The sequence below is a fragment of the Lynx canadensis genome, chromosome C2 (assembly GCF_007474595.2).
Source record: "Lynx canadensis isolate LIC74 chromosome C2, mLynCan4.pri.v2, whole genome shotgun sequence".
Lineage (NCBI taxonomy): Eukaryota > Metazoa > Chordata > Mammalia > Carnivora > Felidae > Lynx > Lynx canadensis.
In genome coordinates, this window is record NC_044311.2 from 52,762,816 (window position 1) to 52,785,415 (window position 22,600).

The window sequence follows — 22,600 nt, forward strand, 5'->3', positions numbered from 1 at the left end:
CTACTTTGACATGTAAAGACATTTACATACGCATCAAGAAGTTAAAACTATCCATTCTAATACTCTACGAAGTCATGGCTTATTTTCAGTAAAAAAGCTGCTTAATATAAAACACAAAGGTTTGTTTTCACGTCAATGGATCAAAGATTTTTCTTCCAGCGTGTATCTGGACTATCTTTGTATTAGATACTACCCCATGTTTGTTTGTTTAAAGTCAAGTCACTGAAATATTGATGTGGATATTAGAAATAAACCTGAGGAACTTAATGAGGGATAGAGAATATTTATTTATTCCATTTTAGAAACCTAAGACTGCCTTTAAACTCACTCAAAACTTGGAGCCAAGTAAAGAGCAGGGATGGCATCCCCAAGAAGCTTTGCTGTCACCTGCCATGGGGAGGCCATGAAAATTCTGGGACTCTGGGGGTTTTTAAAGACACGATTCTGCCAAAAGCTAATCCTTAGAAAACAAAACCCTGTGCTTTGGAGAAACGCTGTCCTTGTTCTTCCTCTCTTTGCAGTTGGTTGCTAACCACAGTCCCTTCATGTTGCTTTAGAGGCAGTGGTGACAACTTTAAGCGTCATGCTTTCAGGTCAAGGGAGTGGGTGGTGGGGACGCCTCTAGCTGTCAACCAGTTCCCAGGTGATTCTAATATCCCTTCCCACACACACTGGGCCTTGCTGGCCTGACAGACTCCACTTCTAAATGTCCCCTCCATCCTTCACATTTGGTAAGAAAATATAAATGCCATGTCATTTCAGTAAAAGCAAACTTCTTCATTTTGTAAGGTTAGTTTTATGAGTCAGGCTTAGTTGGAGACAAGCAAACAAATCATTTGTGGATAAAAATTGCTGTGCTGTTCTTATGTTCTGGACAGAAAGAGCTTCAGTGTATTACATTATACTCTGGAATTACTGCATTTTCTGTCTCTTAGGCAATGCCAGATAAAGCAAATAGTATATGGAGCAAAAGTCAGTGACCTTCAGATCACGCCCCATCCCATGGGGTCCAAGGAGACCTTTGCACGTGGACACTTTGCTTTATTAGGTTAAGTAGCAGTGGATAGAAAGACACAGAATGCTGTTTAGCCAACTCTGGTTACAAGTTCTTGACCCTTCTAAAGAAGTTAAAGTGGAAGTGGCCAGAGACAGTGTTACCCTTGGTTTCCCCTCTAGCTCAGGGTGTGGCTGATTAGAAAAGGAGGTTGTAAGAGGGATACTAAGTGTTGCGTCCCCCTCATTCCTCTAGAAGGGCTGGAATAGGACAGGGCCTGGCCTAGCTTGTGTTCCAGAGGGCCAATGGTCCCATCACCCTTCCAGTTACCTTTAATTTCATTGAACAAATACATAATAATTTGTCTCTTACAGGACCCTCTGTCAGAAGAATGGAGGAAACAGAGAGGTTGTCTTCCATAGCATAGAAACAGACATACTCCTGTTGAGGAGCGAGAACAAAGCTGCCTACGGTCAAGTACCAAGACTGTGTGTAAAGGGCAGACATGTTTGGAGGCGAGGAGATCACCAAGGCTGCAGAGATCAGCCAGACAAGAGGTGTGAGCAAGAGCTGCCATTTCTTGGGGACAGTCCCATGTCCAGCAGTGTGGTAAGTATTTGCATGAGCCCACAGCTACCCCAGAAACTGGGTGAGGTAGGCCGAATAATGGCCCCCAAAGATGCCCACCTCCTAATTCCTGGAACCTGTAAATATATTACTTAACATAGCAAAGGGGACTTCACCAACCTGAGGCTTGAGGATCCTCCAGTTAAGGATCTTAAGACGGGCAGACATCCTGGATTACCCAGGTGGAATATTTGCAAGAGTTATTAGAAGCAGACAGAAATGAGGCACCTGTGTCTTCCTCTCTCTCTGACCCTCCTCTGCTCACGTTCTGTCTCTCTCTCTATCAAAAATAAACATTAAGTGGGGCGCCTGGGTGGCGCAGTCGGTTAAGCGTCCGACTTCAGCCAGGTCACGATCTCGCGGTCCGGGAGTTCGAGCCCCGCGTCAGGCTCTGGGCTGATGGCTCGGAGCCTGGAGCCTGTTTCCGATTCTGTGTCTCCCTCTCTCTCTGCCCCTCCCCCGTTCATGCTCTGTCTCTCTCTGTCCCAAAAATAAATAAAAAACGTTGAAAAAAAATTAAAAAAAAAAATAAATAAACATTAAGAAAATGAAAAGAAGCAGATGGTAGTGTTGTATTCAGGAGATGCTTTGCTGCTGGCTTGGAAGATAGAAGCATGAGCCAAGAAACTGGACAAGGCAAGGACACAAATTCTCCCCTAGAGTCTCCAGAAGGAACACAGCCCTTCCAACACCTTGATCTAGCCCAGGGAGACTCACTTGGACTTCTGACCCCCAGAATTGTAAGAGAATAAACGTGTGGAGTTTTTTAACCTACAAAGTTTGTGGGTATTTGTTACAGCAATGAAACTAGATATAGATGTTAGGGATTCTTTTTAAGATTTTTTTGTAATGTTTATTTTTGAGAGAGAGAGCGAGCGAGTGAACAGGGAAGGGGCAGAAAGAGAGGGAGACACAGAATCCAAAGCAGGCTCCAGGCTCTGAGCTGTGAGCACAGAGCCCGACGCGGGGCTCAAACCCATGAACTGGGAGATCAAGACCTGGGCCAAAGTCTGACGCTTAACTGACTGAGCCACCCACTAATATTAGTGATTCTTTATGTGTTCTGCATGAGCAGGTCCTTTTGTGACCATCATGGTTTTACATACCCCTTGCACACAGTTACAAGACCCCTTGATAACTTGACTTTACTGGTTAGAAACATCCTGAATAACCAAAAGAAGTCACTTAGAGTGCAGACTTGCTATGGCTACTGTTCTCAACCACTCCTGTGGGACCAGCTCTGTAAAAACTCCTTCAATTGAGGCACCACTGCAAAGGCAACTAAATGCCAAGGGTGCATGTGAGAGGATAAATCTCTAGGGTGACTCATTGTCCATACACTGAGGTCAAAGATCAGGTTGGATTTGGGACACTGTGTGTGTGTGTGTGTGTGTATTTAACATTCTGTGCCTCATTAATCAGTCATTTTAGTGTTGAGAATTTATATTCTATCTCCAGCAGAACAGCCTAGGCTGTTCAAGGAAGGATGTGCAACCAAGCCAGACTCCTGGTGGTTAGGTTCATGACCCACCGCCAGTGATCTTTAAATGGGGCTGCTGCTCATAATCTGTGATCACACACATCCCTGGCTATGACACCACATGTGGCGAGACAAGTGGAAAGTGTTGTGGGATGGTAAAAAAATGTTTATGGTTCAAAAACAATTCATTACAGGCTGGTCAAAAGCATTCCTACTTACTAGCTCATCAGGGTGCAGTTGGCTTGGGTGAGTGGGGCTAAGTGCCAAAGAGGCCAAGGCCTAAGTTTATCATCTAGGCCAGATGGCCTTTCCCATCCCATGCTAAACCCAGACTCTGCAGTCAGAGCCTGCAGACCAGATGGGTGCTGTAGTGAGAGGTTGGGTAGAGACCTTGGGTGCACCTGTGCCTTTTCAGCACAAGGGATGCCTGGGAAAGAAGGAGAGAGTGTATCTCTGTTTTGTGGTCTCAGGATCATTATGTTTCATTTCCCAGAGCAGGGTGAGGGCAGTGAGGAACACTATGCTCATCTTGCAAATCCCACCCGGGTTCTTTCCTGATGGCTGTAAAAGCAGTTAGGAGACTTCCTTAAGTGAAAGTATAGATTGGAAAGTAATAAAGGAAGGCTTTTCTTAGTAGAGCAAGTGCTCTCCTAAATGCCTGTGGCTCAGCAGACAGGCTCTGTGGGTGGGTACCCACAGTAGCCCAGTCTGTCTGTCCCACTGGTGGCCCGAGACTTACCAAAAGTCCATTGTTTTGCTCCCAAACTTGCTCCTGCCAGGTGTGGCTATTACCTAATTGAAAATTAAGTGTCAGGTAAACTGGTGAAGCGTGGGTGTGAAATAGAAGTGTCATGTCCACAAAATCCAAGGTAAATTTGTAGAAGGAATTGATGAAGTCTCTAAAACTCTTGCTGTTGAATTGGGTGTGGGTGAGTCAAGACTGAGCAAGAAAGAAGAAAAAAGGGTAAAAGGAGAGGATTATGCGCTGTATCCTTTGCAAGTGCTCCCCTGCACTGTAAGTAAACCAAAATGAAAGACATGGGTGATCCATAATGGCTGAGTTTTCTTGCTACAGAAACTGCAAGGGGTGACAGTTAAAAGGCCCTTGCCCTGTACCAAAAAATAGGTGATTCATTTATATTTATTGATTTTAATTTAAATAGAAACATTTGGGGTATGGGCCTAACCTCCCTCCCCCAAACAAATGAACCAAGAAATGTAAGAGGGCATTCACCCTAAGTGACCGATCCTCAAACAATGGCTGATTCCTGAATGGGTGCCTTTCTCATGAAGTATGCGCACACAAAGATCTTTAAATGTCAGGGAAGGGCTGGCTGGCCTCTCATCAACTGCTAGGGGAAGTGGTCTCAGTACTTGCTGAGACTTGTCTCAGTGTAAGGGGCAGCCTCTTAAGGGGAGGGAGGAGTCAGGAGTGGGGCTGATCCAGGATATCCTGGTTATCAACCCCAAACTCTCCCACCACTCTGCACTGTGGGTAATGAGGCTGTGCTACATGGTATCAGAAAAACAGAAGTTCCTTTGGTGGTGGAGGGTAGTGTAAAGCCAGAAAAGAGATGCCACCAGGTAGGGCAGTGAAGGAACACAAGCTGTGGTGTGTGATCTCTCCCTACAATTCGTAAACAAACCAGAATGCCTCTTTCAGCAGCTAGCATTGATTTCTTTTCAAAACTTGGCTACATTTCCTACCACAGCTATCACTGCATTTCACCACGAGAGGGCAACAGTGTTTCTAAAATGAGGGATTTTTGCAGAACTAAGAAATCACTTAGAATCCAGGAAATTTCCAGGCTAGAAGAGATCTTAAAAATCATATGGTTTACTGGCTTTCAAAATCTTCTTAGCTGAAACCAAAATCAAGAATTTCATTCTCCATAATGACCTAGTTCATACATGTATATTTGAAACACATTTTAGATACTATTTACTCTTACTTTCACAACACACTCCGGTAGTCTGTATTCTAAACAATTTTGTCAAAACATCTACAACCTACTAAACTGATTTCTTTTTCAACGTTTATTTATTTTTGGGACAGAGAGAGACAGAGCATGAACGGGGGAGGGGCAGAGAGAGAGGGAGACACAGAATCGGAAACAGGCTCCAGGCTCTGAGCCATCAGCCCAGAGCCTGACGCGGGGCTCGAACTCACGGACCGCGAGATCGTGACCTGGCTGAAGTCGGACACTTAACCGACTGCGCCACCCAGGCGCCCCTAAACTGATTTCTTAACCCACTATGGGGGCCATTATTTTGAAAACTCCTGACTTGGTCCCTGCTTCTCAACTTACAAAGGGGTGCAGGGACCTCATGGATGGAGAGGGCTCCCTACTGGCTACACTTCTCACACATACCCAGCCACCTGCTCACCCTGGGCTCAGTCATGGATGAGGGACATTGTGTAGCAAGTGAGCACTCACTCTGGAAATGCACTGATTGAATCAAGAATGCAGACCCGTTTTGGGGATCTACTATTTTTTACTTCTTGTCCATACTATGACTGTTCTTGTAATTAAAGCAGAAATTCCTTAAGCCACTATGCTGAAAGTTCCATGCAGGTGGTTGGTGTCTGTGCTCCTCATTCAGGTAGCTGAGACACTGCTTCAAAACTGAGTGAATCTCAAAGAGGGTTTCCCCGATGATCCCAGCCCAATCTGAATTGGGGCCATAATGTGTAGCCCAGTGTCTGGCGCACAGTAAGTGCTCAACAAATAACTCATAGATAAATGGATAACCCTCAGACAGTATAATGGCAACTCACATTTTTATACTTTACCACTGGTACTTGTATCATCTTATAGAAAGAACTCTTAAAAATTGCCTAGCATGGTCGGCAGAACATGGATTATTTCCACTCCAAATGAGGGTATAACCAGAGAAGACATGATCTTTCTTCTCTAGGTTGTGTGGCTCACTGGAGGTAAAACAGGGGCTAGAATACGGGTTCCCTACAACACCACACCAACTGGTCACCCACATTCTGGAAAGGCAATCCATGGCAGCTCCCCAGTAGAAACAGCACACACACTCAAGCCGCCCCCTGCTCTGCTTCTGCTACCCCGCAGGATTCTGGCAGGCCACTGCCACAAATTAAGACACACTTTGCCCCTGGCTGCCTTGATCACCCTTGAAGGGGGGCGGGGTCCTGTCTTCACTTAGTGGTGATGTTTCGAGGTGGCAGAGGAATGGAGGGAAAATTTCACCAAATTGCTGGGAAAAACTGAAAACACTTTAGCCTCTGGAAATTCTTGGCCCTGAAAGTCACTGAGCTCGCTTTCCTGGCTCCTTGATCTAAAAACACTTGTGGGGCTCCTGGGTGGCTCAGTCGGTTAAGCATCAGATAGGCTCAGGTCATGAACTGGTGGTTCGTGAGTTCGAGCCCTGCATTAGGCTCTGTGCTGACAACTCAGAGCCTGGAGCCTCCTTTGGGTTGATTCTGTGTCTCCCTCTCTCTCTGTTCCTCTCCCACTTGCACTCTTTCTCTCTCTCAAAAATAAAGATTAAAAAAAATTTTTTTAAACATGTATAACCATTTTCAGAAGAAATGTAAAGGTAAACCAAATGACAATAGGAAGTTATCCTTTCTTAGGGTCAATGCCCTGGATTCCCCTACTTATTAACTCTTCCTCCCCCATCTCATGTATATCTGCCTCTAATGTGATTTACTCCCCCACCGGTTTTTTGTTTGTTTGTTTTCGTCAAAAGGAGAATCTCCTTAAAATTCAGGAACGTTATACTATTACTGATGAAAAACACTGAGTTCTTTGTGGAAGAGAAGAGGAATTTTTACTTAACTCACTTGTGTTTTGAGAGCTTAGTTTATTTTGTGAAAGATGCCAAGTATTTAATCTTTCCTTCAAGGGGATGACTAAATGCATAAAAAAGCAAAGTGTTATTATTTAGCTTTTATGGTTTTGGAAGGAAGAAAATAATTCCTGAATTTGAAAACCGAGCTTGGTTTTCTGTAAGGAACCCTCCTCAATGAAAACCAGGGAGCAAATCTTCAGGGACAGTCTTTTTGGGCTCTGGGAGGTGGCTACTTGGATAGAAAGTTCTCAAGCTCTGTTTCTGCACTTCTCTGTTGGACTAGTAAAACTGAACAACTTTCTCCCTGAGCCAGTAAGGATTGTCAAAACAGGTGAGGAGAGTAGGTTGCCTTTTTCTAGGAAAAATTTTATTTCAGCGGTCAATAAATTTAACAACCTCAGGTACAAGATTAAGTCTTTGACGAACCAAGGCTGAGTTTCCAAAATGTCCTCTCCACCTCTGTATCTGACACCAAGTCTAGAGCAATCTAGAACAAAAATCCTACTGCCACTCTTTAGAACTAATTTATAGGAACTCCCGGGTGGCTCAGTCGGTTAAGTCGTTAAGGGTCATGCTCTTGGTTTCAGCTCACATCATGATCTCATGGTTCCTACAGCCAGAGCCTGGAAATTAGCAACCAAATAATTAGCTGCCAAATTCTCATTCATTGCATTCACAGGGAAAACAGCTCTGGTGCATTCACTCCCCTTAAAGCAGACGCCAGTATTACCAAGGTTTCTGCCCAGGCCAACGCGTAAATTCCAACCACATTATCCTGAAGCCCTTGCAGGGTCGTCTGCAATTAAAAGGCACTCCGTCCACGGTCCGCAGGGGAACTGGCATAGTTTTTGGAAATCCCGCCCAGGACTTCTGCTAGGGCCGTGGTGGGCCGCGCAGCGACCACCCCACCCCCTTCACAACCACCTCTGGGTACTCCCAGACAAGATCCAGCCTTGCCTTTGGGGCCTGTTCTTCAGTTTCCCCATGCACCTCTTTCCCAGGAATGGGAGCTGCCCTGTAAAAAAAAATCTATGGTCTCATACATGCCGAAAGGGCCACCCAGCTTTCTGCGAAATGCGCACAACCACGGACCGCTCCACGGCCTGAACGCTTCGCGGCCGCCGATCTCCCCCAACGCCGTACTCCTCACAGACCCACTCTCGGATCCGCCGCTGGGCGGGCAGGCGCGCACAGAAGTGTCACTGCCCCCACGGTGCGCCGCCGCGTGGCGCCAGCACTCACCCTGGCGCGGCCCTCCAGCACGTCGGCCAGCACGCGCAGGGTGCTGGGCGAGCCCGCGCGGAAGTTGACGAAGTGCAGCGCCGCGCGCGCCGCCTGCTCCAGGAGTCCGCGCGGGAGCTCCGGGTCCCGGCGCCGAAGGGAGTCCTCGGGCTCCCCGGCCCCCGCGGGTGCCGCCGCCACCCCTTGCAGGGCGAGCGACAGCAGCAGCGCGAGCGGCAGAACCGCGGCGCGCGGGCGCCGGGTCCCAGAGGCGGGCGGCGGTTGCAGGCGGGGCGGCATGGACGCGGGCGGGCGCGGCGTTCGACGGACAGGCTCCAAGTGAGCTGCGCCGGCGCTCGAGGAAATAAGGCCGCGGCGGGCCACTCCCCTCCGCCCTCGGGGCGGCCCGCTGCCCGGAGCCCGGGTCCGTGCCCGGCCGCGCCCTCTCGGCGCTGCTTCCAGCCCCTGGGCCCCTCCGCCCCGCCCCACTCCCACTCCGCCCGGGCCCCAGCTTTCCGGCTAGATGCCGGGACGCGGCGGCGCCTCCGCGGCGCGGGGCCGGGGATGTCCAGCCCTGGCTGCGCTGGCAGGGGACGAGGGGGGCAATGGAGACTCCTTCCCCGAGGGAGCACGACTTGCCCGCCGCCATCCTGCGCCGCGCCCCCAGCCCAGTCCGTGAGCCGGCTTCTCTCCTCTGCAGTTGCTGCGATTTCGAAACCCTTCGGGTTTTAGAGAGAACCTGCTTCAGTTCTCCAAGGCTTGGAACTTCGGTTTCGCACACAGTGAAATTGGGGACCGTGGAGAGAAGTGGGAGAGATGCAGCCAGCATTGATGGGGGGTCCATGTGGCACAGTGACGTTGGAACTGGGATAGGTCTTCAGAAAGCTGGGGCTGGAGAGGAGGCTGTAAGTGGTCAGCAGGACCTTCACCCCCTGGTCATTGCGGAGGTGGGGGTGGTTCAGGTGTAGACTCAGGCCCCTATTTGGGTGAGTGAGTCATGAATTGTTGGTGAGGTCTTGGAGGGAAGCTGCTCCTCTAGAGAGCGAGCCTCCCCTTGCTGCGCCTTTGAGAGGAAGCCTGTAGCCCCAGAAGGTGCTGGTGCCATCTTGCCACCCTCAGGAAAGTAGGCATCAGGGTGAAGACAACGGGGGGGGGGGGGGGTGGAAGGCAGGGATGAGACATGGAAAGAAATCAAGTCCTTGGAGATTATTTCAAGGTGAAATGAAGTCCTGCTGACTCAAGACCCACCTGAAGCCTGTCCTAGCTCTAGACTTTAGAGTTTTAAGAACCAATAAACCAAATGTATTGTTTAAGCCAACTTGAGCATGATTTTGTTATAACAGTTGAAGAATTCCTAATTTTTCTGCTAAGGCAGATACTACTAGCAGGAACCAAAGTGTGTGTGTAAGGGGTCTGCTTGTGCCAGCACTGGAGGACAGTCTGGGACTACCTCAGCTACTCCTTACCTTGAGAAGACCCTATTGGCAGATCCCACCAACTTTGGGCTGAGCCAGCTGGTGAAGGTTAAACTGGTTAAGGCAAGGCTGGTCCTTAAGGAGTGACAGCTCCCAGGCTGGAAAACGGTCAGCTCCAGTCTCTCAGGCTCTTCTCTAAGAAGAGCAGATCAGGAGGAGTGGGAGGGGGAAAAGACCCTGCAGGAGGAGAAGGAATCCGCTAGAGACTTGAACCTGGACCATGGCGAAAAGTCCCATCCAGAAGCACTGGGATGGATGGACTGTTTTGTAAAGGCCTCAGTACTCTTTATTGACAACTTAGTTTCCTCCCCGTCCCTCACCCCTGATATCACCAGTTGCAAGCATCCCCACACAGATGAAATCAATGATTAGAAAGCACAGATGATATCAATTATTAGGAAAATGATGAAAACATTTCCTATTCATACATGAGTGAGGCCACAGAATGTAACACCACAACTCCTTTCTGGACATTTGCGCAGAACGTCTAGAAGGACAATTGGAAACTGCTAACAGTGGTTGCCTCTGCAAGAGGGAGCTGGGGGTGGGAGGGGTTTACTCTAACTGCAAGTCTTTGGTTCTTTGCCATCATCTCTTGCTGGTAGCGCAACAGTGGGGAGCTTGGACTTGGAGCCAGACCCCCAGCTTCACTAGTGTGAGCTGAGGCGTGACTCAACTGCTCTGCACTTTTGCGGTGCCTCCTAATGGTTTGCATCTGCTAATATCTGTACATACATAAAGCGCTTCCAACGGTGCTAGGCACACAGTTATGGCTATGTGCGTGATTGTACTCTTTAGCCTTGTTAACCTATTATTAGAGATATTAGCAAGCCAGAAAATGTGATTCTATATCCCTTTTCTGTTCTCTTCAGCAGGTGAAAGTGAAGGGAGGTGGGATTGGGAGGAGTATATGGATAATCAATCCTTGACTACTGAAAGCTGTTTAACCAAAGCTCAGGTGTGACTGAGATGATCCTTTTCTCTGAGCCTTGGAACCAGGGACACTTGTGAAGAAAGTGTGGGTCACCTGGTTCCCTGGGTCTGCATCTTGCATGCTCCAAGGTGACGTTAGTTTTTGTTTCAGTTAAGCCCTATAGATCTTTACATTTCCCATGCTATGTCCCCAGGCCTGTAATGTAATAATTGTCCTAAAACCCCTGGAGGAAAGCACTTTGCTGGTCAAGGAAAGAAAAGAAGCCCTGCTCGACAGTGAGCTGTTTGCATACAACATTTGGCTTTCTGATCTGTCCCTTGAAGATACCTAGGACTCAGGGAGAAATTCATTGTCCTCAGCATGGGCCCATAAGCTACCTGATGCTCACACCGGCTGCAGCAAGTTTCCAGAGATGGGAACAAGACCCAGGGCTTGAAGCATCACACCTACACCCCACCAGATCCTCGGTAGCCAGGCAGAGGGCACCCGCAGTGCCAAGGGCTCTAGAATGCAGGTCTGGGTTGGGATGGCTGTGATAGGTGTCTGAATCTGAGATTAAGGAGAGAGCCTTTCTAGCTTGAACTAGTAAGAATGAATTCTTTGAGATGCAGAACTGGAGATAAGGTTCTTTCTATAAAAGATGTGAGGGGCCTCTGGCGCTTTCTCAGCCTTAGCGCCATCTTCTTGGAAACCTCTGCACCATGAGAGCCAAGTGGAGGAAGAAGTAAATGCGCAGGCTGAAGTGTAAAAGAAGAAAGATGAGGTAGAATTCTGAGTAAACCGCTAGCTTGTACACCCATGGAGCCACAGGAGCAGAAATAAGGAAAGCCAGAGGCCAGGGACGCTGGTACCAATTGTTGGACTACACGCCTACTTTCTAGAACTTGATTCGGTGGATCTAGAACACCCATTGCCATCTAATTGCAACCACCACCTTTGAGAGACTTGCCTTGCTCATACCAAAACAGTCCCTTTTGATCCTTTGCTTTGGACCTGTGACCTTTGGGACCAATTCTGTTTTCATTTGTGGTTGAATGTGACCCACGTACAATAAAATCCACTCTTCTGCTGTCTTAGCTGGAGAAAAAATAAAATAAAATAAATAAAAAGGTGGTGCCTGTGTGGCTTAGTTGGTTGAGTGTCTGACTCTTGATTTTAGCTCAGGTCCTGATCTCACAGTTTGTGAGTTCAAGCCCTGCACTGGGCTCTGCACTGACAGGTGTGGAACCTGCTTGGGATTCTCTCCCTCCCTCTCTATTTGCCCCTCCCTTGCTTGCTCTCTCTCTCTCTCAAAATAAATAAATAAACTTTAAAAACTAAAAAAAAAATAAAAGAGATGTGATATAAAATAGAGTAGTTGCATTTATTACTGTCACCAAGGAAAGATTTCACATGACATAGTTTAGTTAAAGACTGAAATTGATATGTCTGGAAGCCTCCAAATCCAAGTGGGTAAGGTAACCAGCACCATCCAAAATAACTTTAGAGTGAAAAGGTTCCTCTATTTGCATTGTCTAATATGGGAGCCATTAGTTACGTGTAGTTACCACGTGTTTGAAATGTGGTTAGTGCAACTGAAGAATGAATTTTTAATTTTATGTAATTTTAATTGATTTAAATATATATAGCCCCTTGTGGCTGATTACCGTACTAGACAGCACAGTTATAGACAACTGACTTCACTACAGGGTTGATTTGGGGAAAGAGGGAAAATAATATTTTGGGGAGTTGTGTTTCAGATATGATGCTACATGCTTTCTGTAACAGAATTACCTCCTTCAATCTCCACAGTTTAGAGGAATAAACCAGAAGCCAGAGAGAGGTTACACGATTTGCCCAAGGTCTCATTACCAGCAAGGGTTAGGAAAGGGGTCCACACTCAGGTGTGGCCCATTGTTTCTCCAAGCACTATTTTGTACATTCCACAACCAGAGACTCAAGGTGGAGGGGTTTGGATTACATAAACAAAACAAAAAGCCTAAAGAATGATGGGAAAATGTGACTTTGTGGTCAGAGGAGTTGGGATTATTTTGTTTTGAGAGAAGAATACTGAAGGAGCCACTCAATCTTCAGTGTGAAATTCAAAGATCATTTTTTTAAAGGGGAGTAGTGGGTTGTCTCTGTTACCACTAGTGAAAGCTTCCTTTTATTCTGGTTTTTCTTGGTTGTGATGTGTGGGCATTTCTCTTATATCTCAATGAGCCTGGCTAGACTTCAGGCCCCCAGGAGGAACTCAACAGCTTGGGCCTTAGGATGTTGTATGAGGAGCATTTGGGATGGCCAGAAACTGGTGGCATCTAAGGAAAATAAAAAGCATCAAGCTTCCTATATTCAAATTATTTGGTGATTGCAACACTGGTTGTTAGCTAAGGTACATAGTGAGTGGGGACAACCTATTTGCCTGACCACTCTTGATTCGGCATCACTGCAGCATTTGAGCAGATTAATAGAACTGTTAGGCCGTTCTCTGTTCCACTTACCGTGAGTATGAAACAATTCTTTTAAAATCCACCATGTGTTCACAGTTAAAACTGAAAGTAATTTAGATGGTGTGGCTTTGAGAAAAATTTCTTCTTTTGAAAAGATTTGACAAGCCCATTTTGACACAAAATTGCCAACAGATGTTTTTAAAAATGTAATGACACAAACGTGGTCAGTACCCAAGGTATTGGATTTTGCAATTTTCCAAATAAGTCCTCATTTTTGCATGTAATGCTAGTTAGGAATGCAACATCTTTATAGATCAATTATACATTTTCTTTTAAAAAAAATTTTTTTTTAACGTTTATTTATTTTTGAGACAGAGAGAGACAGAGCATGAACAGGGGAGGGTCAGAGAGAGGGAGACACAGAATCTGAAACAGGTTCCAAGCTTTGAGCTGTCAGCACAGAGCCCAACGCGGGGCTCGAACTCACGGAACGCGAGATCATGACCTGAGCCGAAGTCAGCCGCTTAACTGACTGAGCCACCCAGGCACCCCATCAATTATACATTTTCTAATGAATTTTGCTTGGCATTTTGTCCTTCCATCAATCACTTAGGACAGGATATTTGCCGTTCCAAGAATGAATTAACATTCTACTTGATTTATAAACTGTGATGTAAAATAAATGACAAGTTGGGACTGTTTTACTTTTCCAAGCAAAAGATATTTAAGTAAAGCTTGAAATTGTAAAGTTTATTCTTTCTTGAGAAGATGCTGTATTCATTACAGAGTGAAATAAAGAATTTTAAAGTTTTTTTTTTTTTCCCCTGGCGGTACTACTTAGGATTTTATGTTTTTCAAAGAAAAATCCCTAGTAATTGTTCATATTTGTATACCATGAACTCTCTGGAGTGATCGATTTTTGAAACTCTGTTTATGATGCTAGTGCTCACCACTAAACTTCATAGAGTATGTTATCAGGGCCAACTAAAACCAATTCTGCATACCGCAGAGGACTGCATCTGCCCACATATGGCAGCCTAGATAACAGGACAATGTGTTAGAAAACCCACATTGTATTTTTTTCCCTTCTCACCATTCTTTCCACAGAGTACATGACAGGGCATGTGTCTAATAGTAAGAACAGAATACTGATACAGTAAATCACCTGACTGATAAATAGATGACACAATCGCCTAGACAACTTATAAGCAGTTGCTTATAAGCTGCTTATAAGCAGACGTCAGGCAAGTTCCTTGCAATGTAATGACGCAGTAGGGGTAGCTTCAAGTTGGGAAGTTCTTCCAGAAAAGTTGCATTTGTAGTGGGTTTAGAAGAGTCAGCAAGCTGTGAGAACATCAAGTTGGGGGACTGTTCCAGGCAGAAGGGGTGGCCTGAATGAATTGTAGGGAAGCCCAAGCTCAGGACAGCAGTGACGCTGACTGGGATGGTGCCAGCAGCTACCTGAGGTAAAGGAAAAAGGCAGAAGACCCTGAAGCCCAGAAAGAGGGCATTTTGTTCTTAGAGGTTCCCCCAGAAGTTTCCACATGCCTAGGCTGAGAAGAATGCACAGTACACAGGGGTGCCTGGGTGGCTCAGTCAGTTAAGGGTCCAACTCTTGATTTCTGCTCAGGTCATGATCTCGTATTTGTGAGTTGAGCCCTGAGTAGGGCTCTGTGCTGGCAGTGTGGAGCCTGCTCGGGGTTCTCTCTCTATGCCCCTCCCCCGCTCTCCCACAGTCTCTCCCTCACAAGCTTTCTCTCTCTCTCTCTCTCTCTCTCTCTCTCTCTCTCTCAAAATAAATAAACATTAAAAGAAAATTTTTAAAAATTACAAATAAAAGAATTCACAGTGCACAAAGTGAGTTAGATTATATGAACATTATTTTTTTGGAAATAAAGAACTAGTTCAAAAATGGTTTTCACTGGTAAATAACAGAAATGATCAGACTTTAGGATAAGCAGACACTATTATGGACTATAGACTATTATTTTGAGAGAGAGAGAGAGAGCATGAGCAGGGGAGGGGCAGAGAGAGAGAGAGAGAGAGAGAGAGAGAGAATCCCAAACAGGCTCCATGCTGTCAGTGCAGAGCCTGATGTGGGGCTCTATCTCATGAACCAGGAGATCATGACCTGAGCTGAAATCAAGGGATGCTCCACCAACAGAGCCACCCAGGCACCCCTCTACCTTTTGATTCTTAAAGGACTTAAAGTACAGAAGCGTGCAGAGGGTTCTGGTCTGAGAGGCAGGAGGAAAGACTTCTAGCCCAGCTCAGCCACCCTAACTGGCCTCAGCCTCTTCTGTATAAGATGCTGATTTGGGGGTAAATTAGATGATAATCAGAAGGAAGAACCAGTATGGAACACTGTGATTATACTCTCCTTTAGCTGTGCCTCCCCATTGCGGAGAGGCTTGCTGGATTGTCCTTCCTTTGGACTAATCTCAGTGACATCTTCCCACCCTCTACAAGAAGCCCTGTGCTCTCTCCCCAGCATGCAGGTATCATACACGGACTTATTACCTATTTTATTTTATTATTATTTTATACTTCAGTAGTTCCTTTTTATTTACTCTACATTTTATTTATTTTTCAGCTTTTTTGGGGTTTTAAAAAATCCAAACAAAAAAAGACTGATAGTTTAATTTTTATGCCTATTTTCTGAATTAAATGAGACAATCAAATGTTTGAAATTTGATAAATGAGATGGCTCATGTTTTAGATTGTGAGTAAAGCAATGTGGCAGTCAGGATAGGCCAGGGTATGCTGCAATAGTGAACAATGCGTCAGTCTCAGGACTTAAAACAGCAAAGGTGTATTGTGTTGCTCTCACTACCACTCCATCACAGGTTGGCTGGGGGCTGGCCTGGATCACTTGTTCCAGGGAGCAGGTGAAGGTACAGCCTCTTTGGGAGCATTGCTCCTTGCTGTGGTGGAGGGGAAAAGGAGCAGGGGGAATCGTGCTCAGGCTCTTAAAATTCCTGTCACATTTTACTGGCCAAAGCATGTCATGTGGCCATGCCTAAGTTCTTCAGGGGGTGGGAAGGTACAATATCATTACGTTTCCCAGGAAGTGGCAAGCTGGAAATATTTGGAACAGCACAAAGGTCTGCCACAACAGTAATTATTAGGCAAGGCCCTACTTACTCATAAGTCTTTTTGTATGTCATCTTAGTCTGCTAGGGCTGCCATAACAAAGCACCACAGACTGGGTGGACTGAACAGCAGAAATTAATTTTCTCACAACTCTCGGGCTAGAAGTCTGAAATTAAGGTCCTGGCAGAGTTGGTTTCATGTGAGGCCTCTCTCCTTGGTTTGCAGATAGCCACTTTTGCTGTCTCTTCACGTGGTCTTCCCACTGTGTGTGTCTGTCTTAATCTCCTCTTTTTATAGGGACACCAGTCATAGTGGATTAAGGCCTGCCCTAATGACTTCATTTTACCTGAATTACCTATTTAAAGGTCCTATCTCCAAATATAGTCTGAAGTACTCGGGGTTAGGACTTCAACATGAATTTGGTGGGGACACAATTCAGCCCAGAATAGATATGATATTAAAACTGGGGCCTGTCTCACTAAGTAAGGCTATAACAATGATGGGAATATGCAAAACTTTTCAGTGCATTTTACCCCTATACTTGGGGCCAAAACTCTAATGAGATCAATTTTTGTAAATAAATCATTTTTTGCTATAACTTTCAAGACAGATAAAAAGACATGTTGTGATTAGAATAATAAAAAAAATAACATTAAGAACTACAAATTTAATTACAGGTCTGTGGAGGGTTTCCCTGATTCATCTCCTACCCTAAACTCTCTGAATTTATTACATAGTTCAGAGTCCTGATTTAACTTTTTACTGGCTTAAAAAAAATTTTTTTAATGTTTATTTATTTTTGAGAGAGAAAGAGACTAAGCATGAGCAGGGGAGGGGCAGAGAGAGAGAGGGAGTCATAGAACCTGAAACAGGCTCCAGGCTCTGAGCTGTCAGCAGGGCTGGAACCCACAAACTGTGAAATCATGACCTGAGCTGAAGCCAGATGCTTAACCGACTGAGCCACCCAGGCGCCCCTTCTTTTTATTGGCTTTAATGGGTCTCTTGTGAAATGTGTTAGAAAGCCATAGAACTATTGCTCTTATTGAATACATCCCTGCTATTGGACAATGACTTAGGCTAGTGGTTCTCAAACCTGTATGTGCATCAGAATCCCAGTAGGTCCAGGATGGGCCTGAGGCTTTGCACTTCTGACCAGTTCCCAGGGGATGCTGATGCTGCTGGTACCACCCCAGGGATCAGACTTCAAACACCACTGGTTCAGGAAGTTGCAGTTGACATGGTGGAGAAGTACCTTCGTATACATCTCATCTCTGAGTGCCTGTGTGGGGGATGCCCGGAGGCAACCTGGTTAGTGTAGGTACACTCGTTGGCACCTTCCAGGCATGGGCTGACATGGGCTGAGCAAGACAGTCAGAACTGTCAATCATCTAACCAGGACTAGCTGTTTTGTATTTCTTCATCGCGACATAAGCCATATATTACCCACTCTGCACAAGGCTGCTTCCTCTTAGCCCACTCTTCAATCATTTTGTTTTTGTTTTTAGAACACAGGATCCTGCGCTAAAGAACATTCTTTTTAATAGTTATGCCAATTCCACCAAAGTCTTGAGAAAAAAAAAGACTTACCCAATCCTTTTTCCATGTCCAACTGTGCTGCTTTTCTTAAAGGAAAATCTCCTGGGCTCAATGTTAACTGTGACCACCTCTGCTTTGGGAGTCACAGAGCTCCTTGCCAAGACACAGCACTACAGCCTGCACTCATCCTCTTCTTGATGTCCGTGTGCCCTCCTGTTTAGGGCTGCATCCTCAGGCTGTGCCATTAGGACTAGTGGTTTTTTTTGTTCCCTGAGAAGTGAGGTGGGGAGGTGACGAATGTATAGTGCAGAAGAGGTAGCTGGGGGGGGGGGGACACTGCTCTCTGCCTACCCAATATCCATTCTCCTTTTCTTCCTTACTAGCATTGTAACTAGTAACAACCCCAGCATTGTTCAGGATTGCTATGTGTCCATTGAATACTGCACCAGGGCCCTTGCAGCTGGGATAGCTGTGTGACCTGATCCTGTCCAATGACATCCAAGGGGTTTCCACACAATGCTTCCAGGATGGCTTTTAAAAGGGGTTTGGCTTAGGGGCACCTGGGTGGCTCAGTAGGTTAAGTGTCCGACTTTGACTCAGGTCATGATCTCTCGGTCTATGGGTTCAAGCTCCGCATTGGGCTCTGTGTTGACAGCTCAGAGCCTGGAGCTTGCTTTGGATTCTGTGTCTCCCTCTCTCTCTACTCCTCCCCCACTCGTGCTCTCTCTCTCTCTCTGTCTCAAAAGTGAATAAACATCAAAAAAATTTTTTTAAATAAAGAGGTTTGGCTTAGCTGGGGTGTTGTTATGGACCTTTGCCCTTCACCCCTTTCTTTTTTCCTTCCTGGAATGCAGATGGTAGGCTTGGAGATACAGCAGCCACTCTGCCACCACAGAAGCTATGCACCGAGGGAGGTGGAGCAGGAGAGAGAAAGACCTTGCCTCTCTAGTGGTATCCGCAAGCAGCTGCAGGATTCCAGACTCTCTTATGTGAGAAAACTAACCCCTGACTGGACAGGGCCTCTTTCCGTCAGGTTTTTGGTACTTGTGAGGGCTCTGCCTGCCTCAAGGAGCATGAAGTACGGGAAAGAAGAGAAGTCTTTGGGATGTATGTGAGCATGCTCCCTGATACTGACGACGATGGTGATGACAATTGTTAACCACCTTTTCCTGAGGACTTACTCTAGGTCGGGTACAATGCCATGTCTTAGATTGGTCATTTTATACATGACAAACCTAAGGCTCAGAGGGTATTTAATTTAATAATAAGCCCAAATCACACAGCCAGGAAGTGGTGAAGGTGGGATTCTGGCCTGAGTCTGTCTGACCACTCCACCCTTCATCATGACTCTTGACCCCTCTAACTCTGGTTCCTAGGCTTCTGCCTTCAGTGTCTGGAGGTGGGTATTGAGGTTCATGGCTCTGGCACCCATAGCTTGGTATCTCTCTGTTATGGACTGAATGTTTGTGTTCCTCACCCTCCAAATTCATATGTTGAAGCCCTAGCCCCCACTGTTACAAATTTGGAGGTGGAACCTTTGAGAGATAATCGGGTTTAGATGAGGTTATGAGGGCAACACTATTCTCCATGAAGGGATAGTGTCCTTATTAGCAAAAGACAGACCAGAGCATGCTCCTTCTCTCCACCATGTGAGGACACGGTGAGAAGGTGACCACCTGCAAGCCAGGGAGAGAGACCGCACAGGTTTTAAACCTGGAAGTTCTATGTCTGGAAACTCCCCTCAGTCCCAGGCAAACCAAGATGGTCGGTCACCTAACCTGTACCTCTTTACTCTTTTTCAGCTTAAATAATGAATTTCCTAAAATGTTTCTGGGAGAGCAGATATCTACTTCCACCTGATCCCCCTCTCTGGCAGACACTCCACTTTGTCAATGTCACTCTTAAGATGTAGCACCTGTGACAAAAGGAGAGCATCAGTGTTGAGTTTAGCAGACCTGTCTGTCAATGTGTTCAGTTTTTAACCAACTGTACTACACCATTGATGCACAACTGCATGTGTGATCAGTGAAAACCATTGGGTTTCTTTTCTGCCAAGTCAGGTGTCCCCACTCCCACCCTGGATTTGGCAATTGGCTTTTGCACCTGATGGTAGTTTGTTTTTAATTTATTCTAGTTTAAGTTTTTGGCTTGGGCCCCGTCATTGTTCCTGTTTAGGGGATGTGAATTATGAGCCTCTGGCCCCTCTTACCGGTGGTCTCACCCCTGTGTGTGGCTTCTGAACATTTGGTAAATGAATCTTCTATGCCCTCATCCAAATTGTTGATTAAAATGTTTAAGAACCTTGAGGGTCTGTCAGTCAATAACTTATAGTTTTCCCATTCAGCCACCTCGGAATAGATCTAATTGTGTTTGGGCCCTCAGGGGTAACCCTAGAGGCTTTTGCGCACATGCTCATAAAAAAAATTGGGATCCCTTAGGGGCCAAAGCCTTTTCCAGAAAGCCTAGGGTGTCATTGGGTCAACCCCACTCTGAATGAGCACAGATAATTGAGGCGTTGACCCTGTAATTATGTAGGCGGTACACTCCCAGCAGAGGCCTAATCTTCAGTTGACTCCCACTGCTACTCTGAGGTCTCTGACTCACCTCCTCTTACCTTCCATTATTTACCAAACTTCTGGGGGGATGAGATTGATTTTCTTAGTGTTTCAAGATTGTATTCCATGATAAAGAGACTGGTACAATGGGATATACCTTCCAGTGTAACCTTTTAGAATTTGTTTTTTAACTTTTTTATTCCTCTACATGTTCCTGTAAACTCAATTAAAATTGAGTTAATACCTATAGGGAAATGCCCAGATAGTAAGTGCGCAGTTCTATGAGTTTTGAAAAATGCATAGATCCATGTAGCCAGCATTCTGATCAGAATACAGATCATGTCTATCACCCTAGAATGGTCCCCTTCCCCATTCCTCACAAATTCTATGGTCTAACACTCTAACAGATCTTAGACACTATGCAACTGTAACGGGAGGAGAATAAATATCCCCTAAAAATAAAATGAGACAGATATATGTGATTTATAAATACATACAGTTTAAAATTTGCCACCCCCTTTCATGACACAGGTGTTTACTATGTTGTTTTACCACATTGCGTAATTTTCCTTAAATAGTTCAGTATGTCATACCAATTAAAGCATTTATTTCATGTTGTAACATGTAGTATTTTTCAAATATGTATATAAAATTGAATTGAAATGGAGACAATCTTCCTGATCATGAATGTCATTAGGTATGTAAGGACCCACATCATGGTGACTGACTGGCAGAACTGACCCATGAGGTCTACAACTGGGAGAGTTGCACACAGGTGTAGGGGTGGGTGCTGGCCAGCCTCCACCCCTGGTTTGTGTTGGCTGCTATTTATGGAGACCTGCATGTGTAAGAGCATCATTGACTGCTGTGGCTGACATACCTGCAGGTGTCTGTGGAATGTGAATGATTGGTGCGGCCTCATCTTGCAAATAATGAAGGCTTCTTTTGTTGCAGGAGATGAACCGGACTGGCCCATTCATCATAGGTAGACAGAAGACAACAACATTATGTAATTCCACATGATGAAGAAGGTTTCACATTGATTAGTATGACAGTGAGCTTAGGAAAACCCTGAGAAGTTCTTTAAGCCTGATAGCAAATTATGTTTTAGCTATCCTGTTTAGGTTCAGCTTTGGTGTTTTTGCCCAGCTATGGTTAGGTGACATTTAGATCACTGAGTAGCAATGAAGAAATATTAGAAACAACAATATAGCCACCACCACCACAATAATAATAGTAACAATTTACTGACTGGTCATCATGCTGAATACTGCACTGAGGAGCTTATGTAGATCATTTAAATTAATTCCCATGGTGGCACCATTTATAGATGAAGTAATTGGGGTCAGACAGGTTAAGTAACATGCCTAATAGGTTAAAAGCAGAATTTGTACCACGTACACCAGTCAGTGTCCCAGAAGAGAGCAGATGGCAAACAAATTGAGCAGTTAGGAGCAAGTGTAAAAAAGGTGTGGGCAGGGCTTAGGGAAACCAAACTCCTAATATGGGTGCCATTGTACCCCTAGGCTGATAGGACACAGAAGGAACCTGGGGACAGTGAGGCTATGTGGAGAGGGCTCCTTCAGGAGCTGTGGACTTTGGTTGAAAGTCATAGCCAGTTATGGGAACACCCATGGATACTGAGAGAATAGATGCTCTGACTTTATAACATCTGCCTGCCTCCAGTCTATTGGGCTCTTCATTGATAAACCCTATGGAAGCAAGAAAGTGGGGGTGGGATGGGGCTCTTGATGTAGTCAGTTACATGCCTTGAAAATATCTTCTCTCAGTCTATGCATTGTTTTTTTTTTTCATTTTATGTGTATTGACTTTTGTTCTACATATGTTTTACATTTTAATGTAATCAAATTTTTCTTTCATGGTTTTTGCTTTTATATCTTATTTAGGAAATTTCTTTCCCACTTCGATGTCATAAAAATAACCTCTTATTTTCTTCTAAAGATATTAAGATGTTGTTTTCCACACGTGAGTCTTTATCATACATAATTTTGAATATGTGTGTGAAAGTGATTTTCTTCCCAAATCCACAGTCAGTTGCCCCAGAACATTTTTTTAGTCTAAATTGTAATACCACCTCTGTCATAAGTGGGTTTTCAAGGGCACTTGAGTGGCTCAGTCAGTTAAGCATCCAACTCTTGATTTCGGCTCAGGTTACAACACGGGGTTTGAGCTCATGTACCGTGAGATCATGACCTGAGCCAAAATCAAGAGTCAGATGCTTAACTGACTGAGCCACCCAGACACCCAAGTTTGCTAATATTTTATTAAAATTTTTGTTATCTTTCTTCAAATGTTTGGTAAAACAATTGTGAAACCATCAAAGATTGTTGCTTTCTTCTAAGTAGACTTTCCTTGTTTTTAAACAGCAGTGTTAGGTTCATGGCAAAATTGAGCAGAAAGAACAGACAGT

At 45.3% G+C, this 22,600-nt stretch overlaps 1 protein-coding gene across 1 annotated transcript in view; it reads right to left on the bottom strand.

Annotated features, from left to right (window-relative positions):
* RARRES1 (retinoic acid receptor responder 1) overlaps positions 1 to 8,447 on the bottom strand; it is a 57,525-nt gene extending 49,078 nt beyond the window's left edge. The window contains exon 1 of the mRNA XM_030328437.1: positions 8,169 to 8,447. Coding sequence (XP_030184297.1) covers positions 8,169 to 8,447 — 279 coding nt within the window. The remainder of the gene's footprint in view (positions 1 to 8,168) is intronic.
* Between the last annotated feature and the right edge of the window lie 14,153 nt (positions 8,448 to 22,600).